Raw genomic sequence first — 24,532 nt, 5'->3', positions numbered from 1 at the left:
TTGATGAAACAGCTTCTCTTACAATTCTTGTTCTTGGTGTGTCAGCGACCATTGAGTCTGGCTTAGTGTCAATCAATACTCTCCTTCCTTTGGGATCGGCTGCCTCGTCTCACTCTCAAAGCATCTCTGTTGTTCTCTCACTGGCTAACAAACAGTATGATATCTGTGACTCTTGTGGTAGTAAAAATTATGAATAATTTGTAACAACGATGGTCTATTATACAACTCATTCAAATGTAGATACATTTCCTGAATTAGGTGTAAACACAGCTGCTAAAATCAGATTAGATTGGTTACATAAAACAGCTTTGTAGTATCCGTTGAGATTTTGGGATTATGTTTTGATATGTCAACATTTTCACATAGGCGGCTGACAAGAGAGCAGAAAATCAAAGCAGTTGTCCAGACAAATCATTTGGGAAAGAGAGGATCTCATAGTTTTTTGTGTTCCGACCTATTTCTCTGCTTGAGTAGAACTTGTGCTTTCTACTGTGTCAGTGTAACAAAGCTATGAAGATCATTTTCAAAATCCAACAATAACCAGTCACTTCTACACTCTTGTGAAAATGCTAACAAACTCGTCCAGAGGAGAGAAGAGGACTGTAAGGACATAAATGAAAATAACATAACATAACATAACATAGGGAGGCAGACAATTAAAGGGATTTGGGTAGAGTTGCTTGCAATAAAAGTTGCTTCATGATTAGGGACGGGTACCAACTTTGGTACTTTTTTAGGCACTAAACAAATCCCGCTTGTACTACCAGGTATCAATTAATGCAAACAGTGCCATATTTCAGCACCGTTGTTGCTGGTGACGTCACGTTCGGTTTCAGACTTAAAAGTGGATCAAACAATCACTCAAGCAGCACTGAAAGCGGGTTCAGACCAACTCCTTCTAGGTAATGTTACAATATGCCATAACAACACAGCAAGTATGCCAAATAGAAAACGCTCGAAAGTAAAGTATTTTAGTTTGATGCTAATTGACATTGGATTTTCCAATATACACATGCTTCATGATTATTTCAACATTTGGTTATGAAACCTATACAACTAAAATGCATGTTACAATCAAACAAAGTGTGTAATAAGTAAAATACTTACAGAACAAACACTATGTAGGGCGGTAACCTAAGACTACAGACATTCAGCTGCATGACAAAGACTACTTCCTAGCTCAGCAACACACCATATCCTATACACTACTGCCATCTAACGTCTTGGAATTGCACTGCATGCAAGGTATAACGTAGGACAAATGTTCAGGAAGTTTAAGTTTCTGGAACCTTTATTTCCTGGAACTACAGGTTGTTGTAGAAGTGTGTGGTTTGTGTTTTCACCGTATTTCACAGTTCAGGGTAGTTCATACAAATCAGTCTGATGACATATGATTTAATATATTTCTACATTGATGTTATGTAAATAAACAGACACAATTTGGTCAGATTTTTTGACTGAAGTATTATTAATTGAAATAAAAATCAATAATTTACAAAACGCTAGGACTTAAAAACAAACTTCATCATATTGTTCATTAAAAGTCAGTCTTTTGTTCACGGTGTCTAACAATCAGAATGTCATCCCATTGGTAAATGATGAATTCATGAGGGTCAGGCAAGTAGTTATAGTCTATTTCAGAAGTAAATAACACTATAAAAATAATAAATGTCAGTGTGTATCCCACACCGACAACACGAACACATCAGATTGAGCGCTAGCCTGTTAGCATTAGCATACGGTTCACTCGGGTTGAGACTAATAACACAAATGGCATGTCACTGACTACATTTACAGCATGTAACAAAGTAAATAGTGAATATTTGATATGGTTTACCTTTGTTCCACTCTTGTACTGCCACCTTTATTTCATAATATCCAACAAAGTCTCAGAGTATTAACCTCTTAAGGCCCAACCTGTTTGTTTACATGTTTTTTTTTATTTCTCTTTGCTATTTGGGCTTATTGGACCCTAATTAGAATAAAAACTAATAATCATTTTTCTATATGATGTAATAAGTAACAAACGTGTACTTCATGTTTAGTGACTAGCTAATTCTTATTTTTACACTTTTTTTTTCCAAATTCCATTGTATGTTGTACTCTTCTAAAACCACCAGATAGCAGTATAAGTGTCCACATAAGGGCCATAATACCCCAATTCAGTAGTGTAGACAATTTTGGAAATAAGAGCTAAAAGGTGCTGTCCACGCATGTGGCCACTCAGGCCTTTAGAGGTTAAGCAACTGAGGTTGCCGCATTGAGTATCGCTTAATAGTTTGTATTCCTCTATAAATACGTTTAAAAGTGTGCATCCACTTATCGTAGCTTCGGTTATTGAAATGAAGTTTGTAAAAAATAATAAACAGCGTTTATCTGCATGCTAGTTTAAACATCATGGCTGTTCCATTGTGTATTAGAAATACACCATAAATAAGAAATTAACAAGTTGTCTCGCATTCTGTAATGGCAATCGTGTGTTCAAAAAAGACTTTTTAGGAACGCCTCAACTGTGTTCAACCTATCAGTGGTCGACAGCACAGCCCGCCCTCTCTAAGTTTCCAGGAACTTTCCAAAAGTCCCAAATCGCTTGAGGAACTAAAAACAGATCCTGAGGAACTAAATCTACCTGGGTAGTTTTTAGCGGAAACAGAGGAGGAACTTTATTTACCGGGTAAATGGGAAAGTTCCTGAAAAAATTCCTGCATTGGAAAAAGGCCTAATATAATACTTGCAAATGAGATTTGGAAAGAAAAATTACCATAATCAGCTAATTTTCAAATGTTACAAAAAAAATCTATTTTATTATTAAACAATTAACATTTATTAAGACACACAAAAGTACCAAAATTGGTAACATTGAGTAACGGTATCAATTCCCAGCTACTGGGACTTGGTATTGTATCGGTTCAAATGTGCAAGGCCCCCATCCTTATTCACAATGATATGGTAATACAAATACAGGGGTACCCCTTTATTTCACGCTTCGTAGAATTTGGATTTCAACAAAAATATTCACAGAACGTTTGCCCTGCTTTTTTTTAATCCATTAAGCCCTCGTTAATGGCTGTTAATTGGTTAACTTTGTAGTCAATTAATTTCCACAAAGTAGGAATTATTCATTATACATTTTATATTTTCATTGGTAGAGCATAAAAAACTGTTTAAGACCTTCATCTAGTCTTGCTGGATCTAATCAAATAGTGCTTATACACTTTTGATTGATTGATTGAGACTTTTATTAGTAAGTTGCACAGTGAAGTACATATTCCGTACAATTGACCACTAAATAGTAACACCCGAATAAGTTTTTCAACTTGTTTAAGTCGGGGGTCCACTTAAATTGATTCATGATACAGATATATACTATCATATATACTATCATCATAATACAGTCATCACACAAGATAATCACATTGAATTATTTACAATCAGGGGTGTGGAGGGGGGGGGGGGGGGGGGGGGGGCGTAGGATATGGACAGCAAGTAGTGGAGAGAGAGAGAGAGAGAGAGAGAGAGAGAGAGAGAGAGAGAGAGAGAGAGAGAGAGAGAGAGAGAGAGAGAGAGAGAGAGAGAGAGAGAGAGAGAGAGAGAGAGAGAGAGAGAGAGAGAGAGAGAGATCAGAAGGCATAAGAAAAAGTATCTGCATTTGATTGTTTACATTTGATTATTAGCAATCCGGGGAAGGTGTTAGTTTACACACTCAAAATATCATTTAAAGGCCTACTGAAATGAATTTTTTTTATTTAAACAGGGATAGCAGATCTATTCTATGTGTCATACTTGATCATTTCGCGATATTGCCATATTTTTGCTGAAAGGATTTAGTATAGAACAACGACGATAAAGATTGCAACTTTTGGTATCTGATAAAAAAAAAGGCTTGCCCCTACCGGAAGTAGCGTGACGTAGTCAGTTGAACATATACGCAAAGTTCCCTATTGTTTACAATGATGGCCGCATGAAGTGAGAGAGATTCGGACCGAGAAAGCGACAATTTCCCCATTAATTTGAGCGAGGATGAAAGATTTGTGGATGAGTAAAGTGCAAGTGAAGGACTAGTGGGGAGTTGAAGCTATTCAGATAGGGAAGATGCTGTGAGAGCCGGGGGTGACCTGATATTCAGCTGGGAATGACTACAACAGTAAATAAACACAAGACATATATATACTCTATTAGCCACAACACAACCAGGCTTATATTTAATATGCCACAAATTAATCCTGCATAAAAACACCTGCGTGTTTGTTACGCTAGCTCCTAGCTCCTCTGCTAGCTCCTAGCTCCATAGAACACGCCAATACAATTCAAACACCTGATCAACACACACAATCACTCAGCCCAAAAGACCGTTCACCTAACCCAAGGTTCATAAAGCTTATATATTTTTAAAAAGTTACGTACGTGACGCGCACATACGGTCAAGCTATCAAATGTTTAGCAGCCAAGGCTGCATACTCACGGTACCTGATATTCAGCTGGGAATGACTACAACAGTAAATAAACACAAGACATATATATACTCTATTAGCCACAACACAACCAGGCTTATATTTAATATGCCACAAATTAATCCTGCATAAAAACACCTGCGTGTTTGTTATGCTAGCTCCTAGCTCCTATGCTAGCTCCTAGCTCCATAGAACACGCCAATACAATTCAAACACCTGATCAACACACACAATCACTCAGCCCAAAAGACCGTTCACCTAACCCAAGGTTCATAAAGCTTATATATTTTAAAAAAGTTACGTACATACGCAAAAAAAAGTTGCGCACATACGGTCAAGCGATCAAATGTTTAGAAGCCAAAGCTGCATACTCACAGTAGCACGTCTGCGTCTTTGTCATCCAAATCAAAGTAATCCTGGTAAGAGTCTGTGTTGTCCCAGTTCTCTACAGGCGTCTGTGTATCGAAGTTAAAAGTCCTCCTGGTTAGAGTCTCTGTTATCCGAGTTCTTCCATCTTGACTGCATCTTTCGGGAATGTAAACAAAGAAGCGCCGGCTGTGTACTGTTGTTGCTGACTACGTTCGAAAAATACGTCCATTTCGCACCGACAACTTTCTTCTTTGCTTGCTCAGCTTCCTTCTCCATAATGCAATGAACATGATTGCAACAGATTCACGAACACAGATGTCCAGAATACTGTGGAATTATGAAATGAAAACAGAGCTTTTTCGTATTGGCTTCAATGTGGAAGGCATACCCGTGTTCGCCGGGCTACGTCACGCGCATACGTCATCCTCAGAGGCGTTTCGAACCGGAAGTTTAGCGGCAAATTTAAAATGTCACTTTATAAGTTAACCCGGCCGTATTGGCATGTGTTATAATGTTAAGATTTCATCATTGATATATAAACTATCAGACTGCGTGGTCGGTAGTAGTGGGTTTCAGTAGGCCTTTAATCACGCTTTACTTTTAAAATAAATAAATAGGCACACAATTTACTAGAGTCACAGAAGAAACATTAAATATTAAGAGCCATAATATTTTTATTTGAGTGTTTAAATATGTTTAACTTCTTCCGTTTTAATTTCTAAGGGGTTTAGATTGTTTTTAATGATAAAAGCAAAACAAGCTTTGGCCTTCTGGTTTATATGACGGCACATTGGTTCACTTCCTGTTGTAGATACATCTGTGTCATATTCCTTTGTGTACAGATCGATCACTCTGTGGTACAGTAAGAGTGCACAGCCTGTAGATTCAATGTAGACAATTGTTTATCTTGGCTGCTTAGACAGTAATGCGTTTACACAAGTTTAGATTGGGATATGTCCTTTTTTAATAGTTAATGTTTCTACTCTCTTGTATTCATGTTTGCCTTTAAGATAGCTAGCCAGCTATTACCGCCATTAGTAATTGAGCAGTATAACTGGTCTGTGAGTTTATATAAGTGCTGTTATTAATGATGGTTTTATAATCATTTTAATTTAAAACAATAGCAGTAATCGCTGTTACATCCCTATATGGTAGACATTTTTATGTTGCAATGGGATATATATCACACAGCACTTGATACCGGTGTACAATATATGACTCAAGTGTGTCCCTTTCTTGAACTCAACAAACCTGCTTCACCTTCACATATGAAACGTGCTGCTTCTATGATATTTTTCCATGGTTGCCCTGTTGGGAAACGCACATCTGACACATTTGTATGTCGCAATGGGATATATATCACAATATCACACAGCACTTGATACCGGTGTACAATATATGACTCAAGTGTGTCCCTTTCTGAAGTCAACAAACCTGCTTCACCTTCACATATGAAACGTGCTGCGTCTATGATATTTTTCCATGGTTGCCCTGTTGGGAAACGCAGATCTGACACTGACAGAGTCGGCTTTGTCTGTGTGTTAAAAAAAGAACAAAGGCTGTGCCTCTGCTCTCACTCTGGTGACTTACTATCTATAAGCACCTTAGCTTGCTAAAATCCAAAGCAGTTACTAGCCCTTTTGATCTGCACCTCTTACTGGAATAGGACTTTCTGTAATCCCAAAATATCACAACAGTTTAGTTTGGGACTGTAGATTGACTTCGCTGGTTTTAGTTGTTCTTATCCCAGAGTTCTCTTCCTACTTTCTTTTACCAAAGTGTTATTTCATGTCCTCTTTGATTTGACTCACCTAATAGTTTTGACCTGTTCTTATACCCACCCGGTGCCTTGTCTTCCAATTAGTTTCTAGTCAACTGTGCCTAAGAAGGATTTGGCTCCAAGTTTGGGTTTCAGTATTACAAGTTGTATGAGTCAAACCTCTAAACTCTAATACTCTAAAAGTTGTAATATTCAACCAAAATTGTTGTTAAAAATAAGCCTCAAATGTCAAAGAATATGGGATTACTCGAACATACATGCTGAAGCGACAAAACAAAAACTAAAGATATGTTCTGAGTACTTACCACACCTGGTAAAAAAAATTATGGAATCCCCAGTCTTGCAGGATGTTTACTCTGTTGTTAAAAAGATGACACAAAACTATGTACCGTATTTTCCGGACCATAGGGCGCACCGGATTATAAGGTGCACTGCCGATGAATGGTCTATTTTTAAACTTTTTTCATATATTAGGCGCACCGGATTATAGGGCGCATCAAAGGAGTCATATTATTATTATTTTTTTCTAAATTGAAAACACTTCCTTGTGGTCTACATAACATGTAATAGTGGTTATTTGGTCAAAATGTTGCACAGATTATGTTTTACAGATGTTTTACAGATTTCCAAGATGCTTTCTGACAGTTGCTTTGCGCCGTTTTGTGGGTGGTTTTATTTACGTGCTCACCTTCGACAGCGTCTTCTCCCCGTCATCTTTGTTGTAGCGGTGTAGCGTGCAAGGACGGCAGTGGAAGAAGTGTCAAAAGATGGAGCTAACTGTTTTAATGACATTCAGACTTTACTTAAATCAATAACGGAGCAGCATCGCCTCATCCGGAAACAACAACAAAGGAAATGTGTCCCGTGAAAAAACGTCCGACCGGAACTCTAATAACTAAAGTTCCTTGGGTGAATAATTTAAACTCACTACACCAGTATGTTTTAGCGCTTTCATGGCGAGTTTACTGACAGATATAAGTAAGACCTTTACGCTAATTTATATTAGAAATGGAAACAGGGGAGGATTAATGTCACATAACAAGAAGATAAAAGAAAAAGAAGAAGCTTATTGACTAGCGGACGCGCCCAATTTTTCAGGACTTCTACAGATCTAAAATGCAGATCAGCAGGTACCAGAAGGTAAGAAAAGTTGATTTTGCATAATATTGCGAAACAAAATGCCAGATATGTCTTACCTTATACACACACCATAATAATACTCGTATGCTTGGCACTCAGCAACAAAGGGTTGGAGTTGGGGGTTAAATCACCAAAATGATTCCCGGGCGCGGCGCCGCTGCTGCCCACTGCTCCCCAAGGGGATGGGACAAATGCAGAGGACAAATTTCACCACATCTAAGTGTGTGTGTGACAATCATTGGTACTTTAATCTTAATCTTAATGATTAATGCGCCGACAATTATTCAAGCTGTGCTGCTTCATATCTTATCAAAGTCATAGTAAAACATTTTGATATATTTTTGAGTGCCGTGTGTAATGTTCTATATTTTCAATGGAATATTTAAAATGTTGGTGTTGTTTACTTGAGACATATTGTAATCATAGTGCTGTCTCCACATATCTCTTATGTTTGACTGCCATCTACTGGTCACACTTATTATCATTACACCATGTACCAAATAAAATAGCTTTGAGGTGAGTAAACTCAACCAAACGTATTCCGTACATTAGGCGCACCGGGTTATAAGGCGCACTGTCGAGTTTTGAGAGAAAAAAAAGGATTTTAAGTGCGCCTTATAGTCTGAAAAATACAGTAGTTATTTCAAATGGCAACATTCTTGTTTTAAGAAACACCTAAAATAAATCAAGAAAATAAATTGTTGTAGTCAGATTTTTTTTTTGCAAATGTATTTAAAAAATAAAAAATTACACGTACATTAGTGTTGACAGCATTTGCTCAATACTTTGTTGATGCACTTTTGGCAGCAATTACAGCCTCAAGTCTTTTTGAATACAATGCCACAAGCTTGGCCCACCTATTTTTGGGCAGTTAATACCCTACTACAGTAGCTTTATAAACTATATGCAGACACCATCTATCTAGAGGCTACAGATACAGCTCTGTAATAAATTGACAAGCAGCAGGGCCAAAGCAGCAGATGACCATTGAGGTCATACTCAATGCCAAGAATAGCTGAGGTTAGCAATGTCAGTGAATTTTGTCCCTGGAAATAAAACCATCATTTATTTAACGTTAAATTGGAATTCATTCACCGATTACTCAGGCAAAAGAACATTGTGCTTGCGTTGATTTATGCTAATTCTAATTAATATAGAAATAGTTATTTGAACATATGGTACCTAGAACATGTTTGAAGCTGAAAGAAAGCAGTGATTATCTTGTATAATTGCTTTTTCAACACAAGTAAAACTGATGTAGTTTCCTCACATGTGTGATTTGTGCCCACCAACCACACTATTAACCCACAGTCGACCTGTTTTAAGGCTCCACTTGCAGAACAAAACAGATGGAAGCGTGTTGTGCCATGTGGAGGGGCAGTACCCTGGGCTGCACCCTGCTGACGGCCTCACAGCACACACACACACACACACACACACACACACACACACACACACACACACACACACACACTCACACACACACACACACATTTACCAGCTCCGATACAAGAAAAACGATCACAGTCTCACGACTATACATGCTACGTGAGCACAGCCTGTAGGTTCAATGTGCACAATTGAATATTTTAGTTGCTCAGACAGTAATGTGTTTATGTAGTGGCTTAAAGTGGAAAGACGTTAAAGTGTCGGTCGGTGAGTTTATCAAAGTGATCGATCACGGTTTCTCCATCGTTTTAATTCCATCCATCCATCCATTTTCTACCGCTTGTCCCTTTCAAAACGGCTATATTAATCTAACCGTCAGAAGTTTTGCCGTGGTTATAATTATTACTATTAATCCTTACATCTATATCAGGGGTATCAAATGTACGGCCCGGGGGCCGTATCAGGCCTGCGAACAAGTTTTATCCGGCCCGCGGGATGAGTTTGCTAAGTATAAAAATTAAACTAAAATTTTAAATGAAAGAAGCAGCTTTTCTAAATGTGTCCACTGAATGTCGCAATAGCAAGTCTTTGTATCTTTGTAGATGATGCTACATATGTACAAAATAAACCACATGATGTTAGTCCATCAGTCGAGGAAAATTATCAAACTACATAAATAACAAACTGTAATTTGATTTTGATCTAATTTTTTTATTTTTGATACATTGAAGATTAACACCAATGAGTTGACTAATGAACATTATCACATAATGTATTCAGCAAATATAAATAATGACAAATAAAGATAAAATACTATTAACCGCAACATGTAAGTGTAAAAAAACAAAACAACATTATGATTTGTACAATTTCAGAATGTGCTTGTTCTATTTTTAAACAAATAAAACAATCTGAAGTTGTCTTTATTTTTAAGTTATCGTGCCGTGATTTTACCAGTCCGGCCCACGTGGGAGTAGATTTTTCTCCATGTGGCCCCCGATTTAAAAAGAATTTGACACCCCTGATCTATATTATTTACAAACTCAGGAAAAAAAGCCAATAGTATTTTTTCTTTTGTTTAGTTATTTTGGTCTACTGACTTTATTATAAATGATTAATGATTTGAATATCAATGATTAATTGATATTAATACACCACCATCCTGTGTTTTTGTCTGATTACATTTGTGGTTGAAAAATTATATCATTTAATGATCTTGAAAATTTGAACTATCAGTATCAGCCTCGATATGGCCAATACTGCCTATGTAACTACTTGGTATTGTATCAATACCCAAATTTGTAGTATCGTCCAAAACTAATGTAGAGTGTCTGACAGCAGAAAAATAGAGTGCTTCGGATTTTTTGCTAAAGTATCCCACAATGCATTGCCAGTAGCCATATGGGTAGGCATTGTTCAATGAGAGTCATTGTTTACAATAGCGCCACATGTGATATTTCCAAACTATTCAGTGGAAAATACCATTGCACCGGTTTTGATACGATGTAGAAATACTGTGAGTCATTAGATAAGAAGTCCCTGTGTCATTACAAGGAGACAACAGCCATAATTAGATGTGAGGATCCTTACCTTGCTTACTTACTACTAAAAGACAAGTTGTCTTGTACATTGTTCATTATTTTATTTAAGAACAAACTTGCAATAAGAAACATATGTTTAATGTTTCCTAAGATTTTTGGTTAAAATAAAGACAATAATGCCATTTTTTGTGGTCCCCTTTATTTAGAAAAGTACCGAAAAGTATGGAAATACATTTTGGTAGCGGTACCAGTACCAAAATATTGGTATCGGGACAACACTATTACAAATTAAAAATTGTGATACAAACCGTTATGGTGATATAGATTGTAGGCCATATCGCCCACTGCTAATATCTAAGATTAGCGAGCCATCATTAGCTAACAACACACCAAGCTAATGAATGTGTTACCTTCGTTTACGTCATTACGTACTGTAGCCATAAAAATGTGAGCGCCATCTAGGCATAACAGCCCTTTCAAACGCCATTGGTGGATCTACACCTAACATTCACTGTAATGATACCAAGTACAGTAGCGTATCTAGTCGATACTACTATGATTATGTCGATATTTTTTGGCATCACGTCTTCTTCCGTTTTTTTCAAATTTATATTATGTTTATAAACCCAGGAAATATGTCCCTGGACACATGAGGACTTTGAATATGACCAATGTATGATCCTGTAACGACTTGGTATCGGATTGATACTCAAATTTGTGGTATCATCCAAAAACTACTGAAAAGCATCCAAACAACAGAAGAATACGTGATTATTACATTTTAACAGGAGTGTAGATAGAACTTGTTAAAAGAGAAAGTAAGCAGTAAATGAACAAGTACAAACCCCGTTTCCATATTAGTTGGGAAATTGTGTTAAATGTAAATATAAACGGAATACAATGATTTGCAAATCATTTTCAACCCATATTCAGTTGAATATGCTACAAAGACAACATATTTGATGTTCAAACTGATAAAAAAAAATGTTTTGCAAATAATCATCAACTTTAGAATTTTATGCCAGCAACACGTGACAAAGAAGTTGGGAAAGGTGGCAATAAATACTGATAAAGTTGAGGAATGCTCATCAAACACTTATTTGGAACATCCCACAGGTGTGCAGGCTAATTGGGAACAGGTGGGTGCCATGATTGGGTATAAAAACAGCTTCCCAAAAAATGCTCAGTCTTTCACAAGAAAGGATGGGCCGAGGTACACCCCTTTGTCCACAACTGCGTGAGCAAATAGTTAAACAGTTTAAGAACAACGTTTCTCAAAGTGCAACTGCAAGAAATGTAGGGATTTCAACATCCACGGTCCGTAATATCATGAAAAGGTTCAGAGAATCTGGAGAAATCACTCCACGTTAGCGGCATGGCCGGAAACCAACATTGAATGACCGTGACCTTCGATCCCTCAGACGGCACTGTATCAAAAACCAACATCAATCTCTAAAGGATATCACCACATGGGCTTAGGAACACTTCAGAAAACCACTGTCTGTCATGTCTGTGTTAATCATGTTTTTTTTTTGCTTGGGTTTTGGGCTCTTTTTAGTTCCTGGTTGCACTTCCTTGTTTGGTTTGGTTTCCATGGTCACCCACTAGTTTTCACCTGTCATGTCACGCACCTGTTCACCTGTCTTGTCACGCACCTGTTTTCACTGATCACGTCACTATTTAAATCTGTCTGTTTCTGTTGTTCGTCCTGGCGTCCTCGCACTTTTTGATCCCTCCACTTCATGTCATGTCACAGTTCTTTGCCAAGTAAGTTTTGTTCATTTATGCCACAGTTAGTGTTTTTGTTTTATTGTTCATAGTTTCTGCCTTTGTGCAAGTTTTGTGTTTCTACCCAAGTTTTGTATTTCCGCCCTCGTGCAAGTCTTTTGTTTTGTATAGTCAAGTTTTCTACCTCCACTGTGAGCGCCTTTTGTTTATTCCTTTTTTATTGTTAAATAAACATGTATTTAAATTCACGCCTCGCACGGGCCAATTTTCCTTTGCCTTCCGGAGAAGCAAAACCCAAGAACCCAGTTATGACAGTAGGACGCCAGCAGAAGAGTTTCTCCACAAGAAAATTGGACGTTATTGACGAGGCTTCTTGGGAGGTGCTGCGCGCGATGGAGACTGAGACGCTGCGCTTTTCCCCCAGGGAGCGCAGGGGGATGATGTGGGGGAATGGAGGCACGCTGGTGCCGATCGGCGCGTCGTTCCCGTCCCGGAAGCGTCGCCAAGGACGAGGGAAGACTTCCGCGAGCCGGCAGGACACGCCGCTCCCACAAGCCCCTCCCCCTCCGGGCGGAAGCAAGCAGCAGCCAGCCCGGCTTCGCCCTGATGACATCACAGACCAGGATTTTTTTTTTCAAGACTTTTTCTTTTGATCACTCACCTCCAGCAAAAGACTGTAAAAACATTATAAGACATTATCAGGACATGTTTTTACAAATTAGATCCTGTCAGTCACAGTCACCCAGTTTTCATGCCCCGCCCCCCAGGACTCAAGCCACGCCCAAGTCACACTTTTTTTTTTCACCCACAAGATCCCAGGTACAAGAAGAAAGACTTTTTGGACAATTTAGAGGGGAGGATTTAGCCCCCCTCCTGACCTCCCTCCACCCACCCCAAAAGACGGTTCCAGACCGCGGGGAGCGCGTCTGGGATCCGCTCCTTGAGGGGGGGGGCTAGGGCTGGGAAAATGTTCAGATGGGGTGGCTCAGCATCGTCACGCCAAGCCACAGCCTCCAGCTCGGCCACCACCACCTGTCTTTCGACCTGCCAAGCCACAGCCACCAGCACGGCCGCCACCACCAGTTTTTCGACCATGCCAAGATCCACCTGCTTCACGCCCAGCTCCACGCCAAGCCTCACCACGCCAAGCGCCACCAGTACCTGCTCCACGCCAAGCGCCACCAGTACCTGCTCCACGCCAAGCGCCACCAGTACCTGCTCCACGCCAAGCGCCACCAGTACCTGCTCCACGCCAAGCGCCGCCAGTACCTGCTCCACGCCAAGCGCCTCCAGTCGCAGCTTCACGACACCAAGCGCCGCCAGTCGCAGCTTCACGACGCCAAGCGCCGCCAGTCGCAGCTTCACGACGCCAAGCGCCGCCAGTCGCAGCTTCACGACGCCAAGCGCCGCCAGTCGCAGCTTCACGACGCCAAGTGCCGCCAGTCGCAGCTTCATGACGCCAAGTGCCGCCAGTCGCAGCTTCACGACGCCAAGTGCCGCCAGTCGCAGCTTCACGACGCCCAGTGCCGCCAGTCGCAGCTTCACGACGCCCAGTGCCGCCAGTCGCAGCTTCACGACGCCCAGTGCCGCCAGTCGCAGCTCCACGACAAAACCAAGCACCGCCACACCAAGACCAAGTCCAAGCACCGCCACACCAAGACCAACCACGCCAAGTCCAAGACCAAGACCAACCACGCCAAGTCCAAGACCAAGACCAACCACGCCAAGTCCAAGACCAACCATGCCAACACCAAGACCAAGACCAACCATGCCAAGACCAAGACCCAGACCCCCGCCAAGACCAAGACCAAGACCCCCGCCAAGACCAAGACCAAGACCCCCGCCAAGACCAAGACCCCCGCCAAGACCAAGACCCCCGCCAAGACCAAGACCCACGCCAAGACCAAGACCCTCGCCAAGACCAAGACCCGCCACGCCAAGCTTCGCCGCCTGACGCGCCACGCCAAGCTTCGCCGCCTGCCATGATGACGACGCGCCTGCCTCCTCGTCTGCCACGAAGGTGGCCACTGCCTGGTCGTCCGCCACGCCAAGTGTGCCCACCTCTTCGTCGGCCACGCATGTGGCCCTTCCCGGGTCGCCCACCTTGCCGGTGGTGGCGGCGTTCCACTCGCCGCCGCCACATGACTATGCCTCGGTGGATTCGGGGCCACTTGGCCTGGCAACCCACCGCCATGTCCCCCTCCCGCCCCCCCATGACTCTTGTTCATTTTTTTGTGTTGGGACATCTGGGATCTGTCCGTAAGGGGGGGGCTCTGTCAAGTCTGTTTTAATCATGTTTTTGTTTTGCTTGGGTTTTGGGCTCTTTTTAGTTCCTGGTTGCACTTCCTTGTTTGGTTTGGTTTCCATGGTCACCCATTAGTTTTCACCTGTCATGTCACGCACCTGTTCACCTGTCTTGTCACGCACCTGTTTTCACTGATCACGTCACTATTTAAATCTGTCTGTTTCTGTTGTTCGTCCTGGCGTCCTCGCACTTTTTGATCCCTCCACTTCATGTCATGTCACAGTTCTTTGCCAAGTAAGTTTTGTTCATTTATGCCACAGTTAGTGTTTTGGTTTTATTGTTCATAGTTTCTGCCTTTGTGCAAGTTTTGTGTTTCTACCCAAGTTTTGTATTTCCGCCCTCGTGCAAGTCTTTTGTTTTGTATAGTCAAGTTTTCTACCTCCACTGTGAGCGCCTTTTGTTTATTCCTTTTTTATTGTTAAATAAACATGTATTTAAATTCACGCCTCGCACGGGCCAATTTTCCTTTGCCTTCCGGAGAAGCAAAACCCAAGAACCCAGTTATGACACTGTCACTAAATACAGTTTTTCGCTACATCTGTAAGTGCAAGTTAAAGCTCTACTATGCAAAGCGAAAGCCATTTATCAACAACATCCAGAAACGCCGCCGGCTTCTCTGGGCCCGAGATCATCTAAGATGGACTCATGCAAAGTGGAAAAGTGTTCTGTGGTCTGACGAATATTTGGAAATATTCGACATCGTGTCATCTGGACCAAAGGGGAAGCGGACCATCCATAGTGTTATCGACGCAAAGTTCAAAAGCCAGCATCTGTGATGGTATGGGGGTGCATTAGTGCCCAAGGCATGGGTAACTTACACATCTGTGAAGGCACCATTAATGCTGAAAGGTACATACAGGTTTTGGAACAACATATGCTGTCATCTAAGCGCCGTCTTTTTCATGGACGCCCCTGCTTATTTCAGCAAGACAATGCCAAGCCACATTCAGCACGTGTTACAACAGCGTGGCTTCGTAAAAAAAGAGTGTGGGTACTTTCCTGGCCCGTCTGCAGTCCAGACCTGTCTCCCATCGAAAATGTGTGGTGCATTATGAAGCGTAAAATACGACACGGAGACCCCGGACTGTTGAACGACTGAAGCTCTACATAAAACAAGATTGGGAAAGAATTCCACTTTCAAAGCTTCAACAATTAGTTTCCTCAGTTCCCAATCGTTTATTGAGTGTTGTTAAAAGAAAAGGTGATGTAACACAGTGGTGAACATGCCCTTTCCCAACTACTTTGGCACGTGTTGCAGCCATGAAATTCTAAGTTAATTATTATTTGCAAAAAGTTTATGAGTTTGAACATCAAATATCTTGTCTTTATAGTGCATTCAATTGAATATGGGTTGAAAATTTGCAAAAAGTTTATGAGTTTGAACATCAAATATCTTTTCTTTATAGTGCATTCAATTGAATATGGGTTGAAAAGGATTTGCAAATCATTGTATTCCGTTTATATTTACATCCAACACAATTTCCAAACTCATATGGAAACGGGGTTTGTAGATTAATAATTCATGTTCTACCACTTATCCTTAATAATGTTGACAAAATAATAGAATGATAAATGTGTCAGCAGTCAAATTAGGAGCCTTTGTTTGCTTACTTACTACTAAAAGACAAGTTGTCTAGTATGTTCACTATTTTATGTAAGGACAAACTTGCAATAACATATGTTTAATATACCCTAAGATTTGTTGTTAAAATAAAGCCAATAATGCCATTTTTTGCGTTCCCCTTTATTTAGAAAAGTACCGGAAAGTATAGAAATATATTTTGGTAGCGGTACCGGTACCAAAATATTGGTACCGGTACCAATTAAGGCCCGGGGGCCACATGCGGCCCGTTGAGCTTTTCAATCTGGCCCGCCGGACATTCCCAAATAAATTTTTTAGATCTTTAAGAGGGAAAGTGTAGCTGCCATTATGATGTGCAGTGATGTTTTCTAATAACTGTAAGTCTTCAACTATACAAAGTAATTCAATGGTTGGAAACTACGCTTTGGGGTGATATACTAGTTACTAGGGTTGCACATCTCTCTCTGATAAACGATTCGATATGCATCTAGATACACAGGTTACGATTCGATTAAAAAACGATATCCTTTTATTACAGACCGATTCGATTTGATTCGATTCCGAACGATACGATTCGATTTGACGGTTAATATTCAAGACTCCAAATCCCCAAGCATTGTGGCTTTACGGCACTGGCAAAAAAAAACAGAATAACAAAATCACATGTCAATGTATTTATTTTTAGACATGGACCAAAAAAATTCTGGCTGAATTGTAGGATGGGAATTCCAGAGGTAAAAGTAGCAGAGAATAGTGTGGGCGGGAAGCCTTTCCACAGACGTGGAAGGAGATTTTCACATCAAAGTTCTAAAGCTTAGTGATATATGGAATAGAATAGAATAGAATAGAAAGTACTTTATTGATCACCTAGGGGAAATTCAGCAAATATCAGATTGTAGGTGGGTTTATTTTGTACCCTTAGCGTTCATATTTCACTGTTTGTTGCATTTTTGTTGCGTTTCACTTGATTGTAAAATATGTCGACCGAAAGGGGGTGTGACATTCATATTTTGTCAATATTAAGTGTTTTATCGTTCATAGAAAAATTTGAAATTCCATTACGTTTTTTAAGGCGGTCTGTCATAACGTTTTTAGCATTCAATCAGACATTATTGTGAGGTTTTGTATTGGAGTTCCTAAAAATCAGATATACCGGCCCCCAGACACGTTTTTTTCTCTAAATGTGGCCCCCAAGTCAAAATAATTGCCCAGGCCTGGACTAGAGAGTGTGACTTGATGATAGAATATTTGTACTCACTTGTAAGAGCTTCCAGATGTGATGTCCTCTTTAATTTGTCTATTTACTGCATCCACCGCCCTGCCTTGTCCTTCCACCTTTACTTTTTTCTCTCCTTCTGCTTTCCTGCTCGACCTCTTGTTCCTCTCCTGGCCCTGGGGGAGTTCCTTCTCCTGGACTTTGTCAGCGACGACGCTCTTCTCCACGCCAATGTCCGCCTGTCTTCCGCCCGGCGTCCGCTGGTCCGCAGCGGGTTTTGGTATCCACGGGTGGTCGTGCCTTTTGGGAATGGGCCAGGCCTTGTAGTCTTTCTGGTACTGGGTCTCGCTGTTGAAGGGGATTTCCGGTCCGTGGTACTCGTTCTTGGGTTTGCAGCTCGGCTCCGGTCGAACCTTCCAATGTTTGAAGTCCTCGCGCATGACCGAGCTGCACACGCGCTCCTCCGAGACGCACCTCCTGGGCGCGCGCGCACCGGCGCGGCGCGGTCCTCGCGCAGGCTGCGTTTCTATGGCGACGCAGGCCTTGGAGGGAGGCTGCAGCGGAACCGGATGCATCTCCGAGGGGTCCGTGTACTTGCTCAGCACCAACGGGACCGCGATGTCCGCCTTGTCCAGCTGGTTCCACAAGCGCGACATGCAGCACGCCCTGCTGATGCACGGCCACGCCATGGTGCTTTCACCGCAATCGATACAAAATGTATATATATATTTTTTAACGGGAACACGATTTGTTCGGTGTCCGATGGCCAATGTCGTTTCGATTCAAATCAACGGCAAACCAATCGCCGGTTTAAAATGCGCATTTTCGACGATTGCACTCTTAAAAACTAACCGTAATTATGCGTTTGCTGCTCGGTCGTCGTCCGTCGTCCTACGGTCAAAACAACACAACACTGCAACGAGAAAGAACCCCGCCTGCTCAGCATCCCGGCTGCTCCTCGGTCAAACAACACGTCAAGTTAGAGACATTCACGATCTATTTCCTGTTTTCAGCAGATAAGCCCGCCAACTCAAAAGCCATTTCTCAAAGAATGATGGAGCCCTTTACCGTCTATTGAAACCTAATTGTATTACTAAGAACTAATTCATAAATAGCAACACCCAATTTGAGGCTCCCAAACGTCATTTTATTTCGAAAAACGACAGTATTTCCGGTATGAAGCTGGCAGGATACTGAACACTTGGAGAATGATAAATAAAGTGCCCTTTACGAGCGATGGGATTTTGGGCTTATTCAAAAGGAGCCGGTCCTTTTGGATCGGCTCCCTAAAAAGAGCCGACCAAATTGTTTTGATTATTTATTTATTTTTGCTTACATTGATTTAATGACAATAAAAATATAATTTCGTCAAATGTATGCACATTAAAACAGATATGGCATTCAGATACACAACACGTTAGATTCAAATCAACGGCAAATCAATCGCCGGTTTAAAATGCAAATTCTCAACAATTGCACTCTTAAAATACAAAAATGAAGGCCCATCTTTTTTTGTTATTTGTTTTTAAGTCCAGTATCTGGTTGTGTGAGTTATAAGTACATTTCCAACTATTTTCAGTTAAACAGCAAAACATTTCACAAAGAATGTCAAAGAATGATGGAGCTCTTTACTGTCTATTGAAACCTAATTGTATTACTAAGAACTAATTAATAAATAGCAACACCCAATTTGAGGCTCCTAAACGTCATTTTATTTCGAAAAACGACAGTATTTCCGGTATGAAGCTGGCAGGATGCTGAACACTTGGAGATTGATAAATAAAGTGCCCTACACGAGCGATAGGATTTGGGGCTTATTCAAAAAGAGCCGGTTCTTTTGGATCGGCTCCCTAAAAGGAGCCGACCAAATTGTTTTGATTATTTATTTATTTTTGCTTACATTGATTTAAATACAATACAAATATAATTTTGTCAAATACCTTAAAACAGATAGCATCAAAAATGTATTGTAAAATACAAAAATGAAGGCCCATCTTTTTTTTAAATTTGTTTATAAGTCCAGTATCTGGTTGTGTAAGTTATAAGTACATTTCCAACTATTTTCAGTTAAAAAACACAACATTTCACAACAAAATAGAAATGGAAAATCTGCAAAAAGCAGCACTATTTGCTATTCTTCCATGAAATTTCATGAAACGAACCCCACCTGCTCAGCATCCCGGCTGCTTTCGGTCAACCACCACGTCAAGCTAGAGACATTCACGCTCTATTTCCTTTTTTCAGCAGATAAGCACGGCAACTCTAAGCCATTTGTCAAAGAATGATGGAGCTCTTTACTGTCTATTGAAACTTAATTGTATTATTAAGAACTACTTCATAAATAGCAACTCCCAATTTGAAAATCCCAAACGTCATTTTATTTCGAAAAACGACAGTATTTCCGGTATGAAGCTGGCAGGATGCTGAACACATACAGTATATAAAAGTCACCTTTACGAGCGTTGGGAATTTGGGCTTATTTAAAAGGAGCCGGTTCTTTTGGATCAGCTCCCTAAAAAGAGCCGACCAAATTGTTTTGATTATTTATTTTTGCTTACATTGATTTAATAACAAAATACGTACAATTAAAAATGTAATTTCGTCAAATGTATTCACATTAAAACAGATTGCATCAAAAATGATTTGTAAAATACAAAAATTAAGGCCTGTCTTTATCTTCTTTTTTTTTTAAGTCCAATATCCATCCATCCATTTTCTACCGCTTGTCCCTTTCTGGGCCGCGCGGTTTGCTGGAGCCTATCTCAGCTGCATTCGGGCGGTAGGTGGGGTACACCCTGGACAAGTCGCCACCTCATCGCAGGGTGATAGACATACAACATTCACACTCACATTCACACCTGGTTGTGTAAGTTATAAGTACATTTCCAAGTGTTTACAGTTAAACAACACAACATTTCACAACAAAATAGAAATGGAAATGTTGCAAAAAGCCGTACTGTTTGCTATTATTTCATGGAATGTGGCATTCAGACACACAACACCTCAGCGTTAGTTTCTTGCTGCTTGTTTTCCCCACATTTCCAGCGTGTAGTCTCTAATTATGTAGCAACCTTCACTCTCACCCTCTGCCCTTTTGTTTGTGCTTTATGTCAAAACAGAAGTGCTCTGTTACTTTTAACTATTTACAGCAACACCACTACTCAAAGATCATCTATACAATAGAGCGCTCTGCAGTTTTTAATAAACCACTGAATGTTATCTGGCAACTTGTCCAGGATGTACCCTTGTATTCCGCCTGAGTGCAGCTGGGATGGGCTCCAGCACCCCTGCGACCCCGAAAGGAACATGCGGTAGAAAATGGATGGATGAATACTGCAAAAACGCTGGCTAAGGACAAAGCCAAAATGACAGGAGCACGCTGCTGTTTTTGGGGACCTACTGCAAAAGCGCAAGTCAAAGATCCTCTCTATATGTCAACACAGGAGTGCTTAGCTTCTTTCTAAGGACTTCGAGCAACAACATTAATCAGATGTCAAGAGTGATCTGCTGTTTTTGAGGCCCTTATTTGTGTTAAAAGACTTTTGTTCAATTTAAAGAGTATGAGCCAGATCGTTTATGATAGACTCATTACCCTTAAACAACAGAAATCCACTTTTTTCCCCACATATACAGTATACAGTACAGGCCAGAAGTTTGGACACACCTTCTCCTCATTCAATGTGTTTTCTTTATTTTCATGATTATTTACATTGTACATTGTCACTGAAGGCATAAAAACTATGAATGAACACATGTGGAGTTATGTACTTAAAGGCCTACTGAAACCCACTACTACCGACCACGCAGTTGGATAGTTTATATATCAATGATGAAATCTTAACATTGCAACACATGCCAATACGGCCGGGTTAACTTATAAAGTGCAATTTTAAATTTCCCGCGAAACTTCCGGTTGAAAACGTCTATGTATGATGACGTATGCGCGTGACATCAATGGTTGAAACGGAAGTATTCGGACACCATTGTATCCAATACAAAAAGCTCTGTTTTCATCGCAAAATTCCACAGTATTCTGGACATCTGTGTTTGATTTTATTTTTATTTTTATTATGCCTGGTTCACACCAACGGCGCTTGCCGCGCTTTAAAGCGGCGAGCTAAGCGCCGTCATTTTTGTCAATTTTTCCACAAATATCCCGATCTCTGAAGTAATGTTATGCTTTGATACGCTCTGATACACTCTGATACGAATTAGTTGCCGCTTTGTTACCGTTCCTCACGCTTTGATACGCTTTAAATCACGCTTTGATACGTTTTATTACGCTTTATTGAACTTTATTACGCTTTGATGCGATCCTGACGCTTTAAATCAGGCTCTGACACGATTATCAAGCTCTGTTGTGCATTGTTACAACAAAAATAAGAAAAAAAGGTGAAAAACTCAGTATACTGTTTTTCACACATTTTTTATATTCATTTATTTTTTCAATTCCTCTTTTTTTTCCGTTATATTATGTTTTATATCTTCATTTCTTTTATTTTTGTCATCTTAATAAATATCTATCGTTCATTTCTTATGCTAGTTGAAAATAATGAAAGGCAATTATCCACCCATTTTTTATATTCATTTATTTTTTCAATTTCTCTTTTTTTTCATCATATTATGCTTTATATCTTCATTTCTTTTATTTTTGTCATCTTAATAAATATCTATCTTTCATTTCTTATGCTAGTTGAAAATAATAAAAGGCAATTATCCACCCATTTTTTATATTCATTTATTTTTTCAATTTCTCTTTTTTTTCCGTTATATTATGTTTTATATTTTAATTTATTTTATTTTTGTCATCTTAATAAATATCTATCTTTCATTTCTTATGCTAGTTGAAAATAATAAAAGGCAATTATCCACACATTTTTTATATTCATTTATTTTTTCAATTTCTCTTTTTTTTCTCGTTATATTATGTTTTATATCTTCATTTCTTTTATTTTTGTCATCTTAATAAATATCTATCTTTCATTTCTTATGCTAGTTGAAAATAATAAAAGGCAATTATCCACACATTTTTTATATTCATTTATTTTTTCAATTTCTCTTTTTTTTTCAGTTATATTATGTTTTATATCTTCATTTCTTTTATTTTTGTCATCTTAATAAATATCTATCTTTCATTTCTTATGCTAGTTGAAAATAATAAAAGGCATTTCTTTTATAAAACGTAACATATTCTCTTTATTATTAACATTTTCATACAGAAAAATTATAGACAGTAATGTCAAACTGCAACATCAAACAGCAAACTCTAACAGAAGTACAGAAACAATGATCATCATATAAAAAAGGCAATGATGCAAAAGAGAATGGATTTGTAATCATGTTTTGGTTTTACGTAAAAGTTTCAATGTCACTAGTCAATATCACAGTCACTTCCTATTTGTAGGGGTCAGCGCTTTGAACCAAGATCTGTTAAGCTTTCCTACGCTTTTAGTCAAGTTTTGCTGAGCTTTGTCAGGCTTTTTCACGCTTTCATACGCTCTCGGCGCTTTATTCCATTCTGGAAAGAGCGCAGAATTTTTTAAAACCGTTTAAAAAATTTTGGCGAACTTGCCGCATGTCCCGCTTCACTACAAGCTTTCCCACGATCCATTTGGACCCTCACGCTTTAATCAGGCTTTGTTACGCTATAAAGCCGCTTTGCATGCCGCTTTGCATGCCGCTTTAAAGTGTCGTCAAAGCGCCGTTGGTGTGAACCTAGCATTAAGGATCCCCATTAGCTGGTTGCCTCAACAACCCACTAGTCTTCCTGGGGTCCACAATTCAATACAATTACAAGTAAAAGCATATAATTATAACAACACAATACAGAGAAAAATAAAAGCATCAATAAAAAAACAAGCAAACAATTTACAGTCACAGAATAATAATTACCATATGTGTTGGTGAATCTTTTGCAATTTGTTTAATGAACAATAAAGACCGCAAAGAAGAAAGCTGTAGGTGGGATCGGTGTATTAGCGGCTGGCTGCAGCAAAACAACCAGGAGGACTTTGACTTCGATAGCAGACGCGCTATCCGACGCTAGCCGCCAACCGCATCGATGATCGGGTGAAGTCCTTCGTCGCTCCGTCGATCGCTGGAACGCAGGTGAGCACAGGTGTTGATGAGCAGATGAGGGCTGGCTGGCGTAGGTGGAGAGCTAATGTTTTTAGCATAGCTCTGTGAGGTCCCGTAGCTAAGTTAGCTTCAATGGCGTCGTTAGCAACAGCATTGTTAAGCTTCGCCAGGCTGGAAAGCATTAACCGTGTAGTTACAGGTCCATGGTTTAATAGTATTGTTGATTTTCTGTCCATCCTTCCAGTCAGGGGTTTATTTCTTTGGTTTCTATCTGCAGTTAAGCCCGATGCTATCACGTTAGCTCCGTAGCTAAAATGCTTCGCCGATGTATTGTCGTGGAGATAAAAGTCACTGTGAATGTCCATTTCGCGTTCTCGACTCTCATTTTCAAGAGGATATAGTATCTGAGGTGGTTTAAAATACAAATCCGTGATCCACAATAGAAAAAGGAGAAAGTGTGGAATCCAATGAGCCCTTGCACCTAAGTTACGGTCTGAGCGGAAAAAGATACGTCCTGCACTGCACTCTAGTCCTTCACTCTCACGTTCCTCATCCACAAATCTTTCATCCTGGCTCAAATTAATGGGGTAATCGTCGCTTTCTCTGTCCGAATCGCTCTCGCTGCTGGTGTAAACAATGGGGAAATGTGAGGAGCCTTTCAACCTGCGACGTCACGCTACTTCCGATACAGGCAAGGCTTTTTTTATCAGCGACCAACAGTTGCGAACTTTATCGTCGATGTTCTCTACTAAATCCTTTCAGCAAAAATATGGCAATAACGCGAAATGATCAAGTATGACACATAGAATGGATCTGCTATCCCCGTTTAAATAAAAAACAAACAACAGCACTGGAAGGAGCATAATATAACATGAAGAGAATATGAATACTATTTAGGGAAGGTAAATAAGCATTTACTTTTATCTTTAATTATGATCATGATTTCTGGTTAT

The 24,532-nt window shown here is 39.9% G+C and overlaps 1 protein-coding gene across 4 annotated transcripts in view; it reads right to left on the bottom strand.

Moving 5' to 3' along the window:
* map6a (microtubule-associated protein 6a) overlaps window positions 1-18,450 on the bottom strand; it is a 64,308-nt gene extending 45,858 nt beyond the window's left edge. For all 4 annotated transcript variants that reach the window (XR_009826297.1, XM_062048388.1, XM_062048389.1 and 1 more), the window contains exon 1: window positions 17,544-18,450. Coding sequence is in view for 3 of the 4 variants with exons in the window: in XM_062048388.1 (XP_061904372.1) it covers window positions 17,544-18,190 (647 nt within the window). In the remaining variant the exon portion in view is untranslated. The remainder of the gene's footprint in view (window positions 1-17,543) is intronic.
* Window positions 18,451-24,532: the final 6,082 nt, after the last annotated feature.

This window comes from Entelurus aequoreus, linkage group LG05 (assembly GCF_033978785.1).
Source record: "Entelurus aequoreus isolate RoL-2023_Sb linkage group LG05, RoL_Eaeq_v1.1, whole genome shotgun sequence".
Taxonomy (NCBI): Eukaryota; Metazoa; Chordata; class Actinopteri; order Syngnathiformes; family Syngnathidae; genus Entelurus; species Entelurus aequoreus.
Note: the sequence above shows the minus strand (reverse complement) of the source record. Positions and strands in the feature narration are given on the sequence as shown.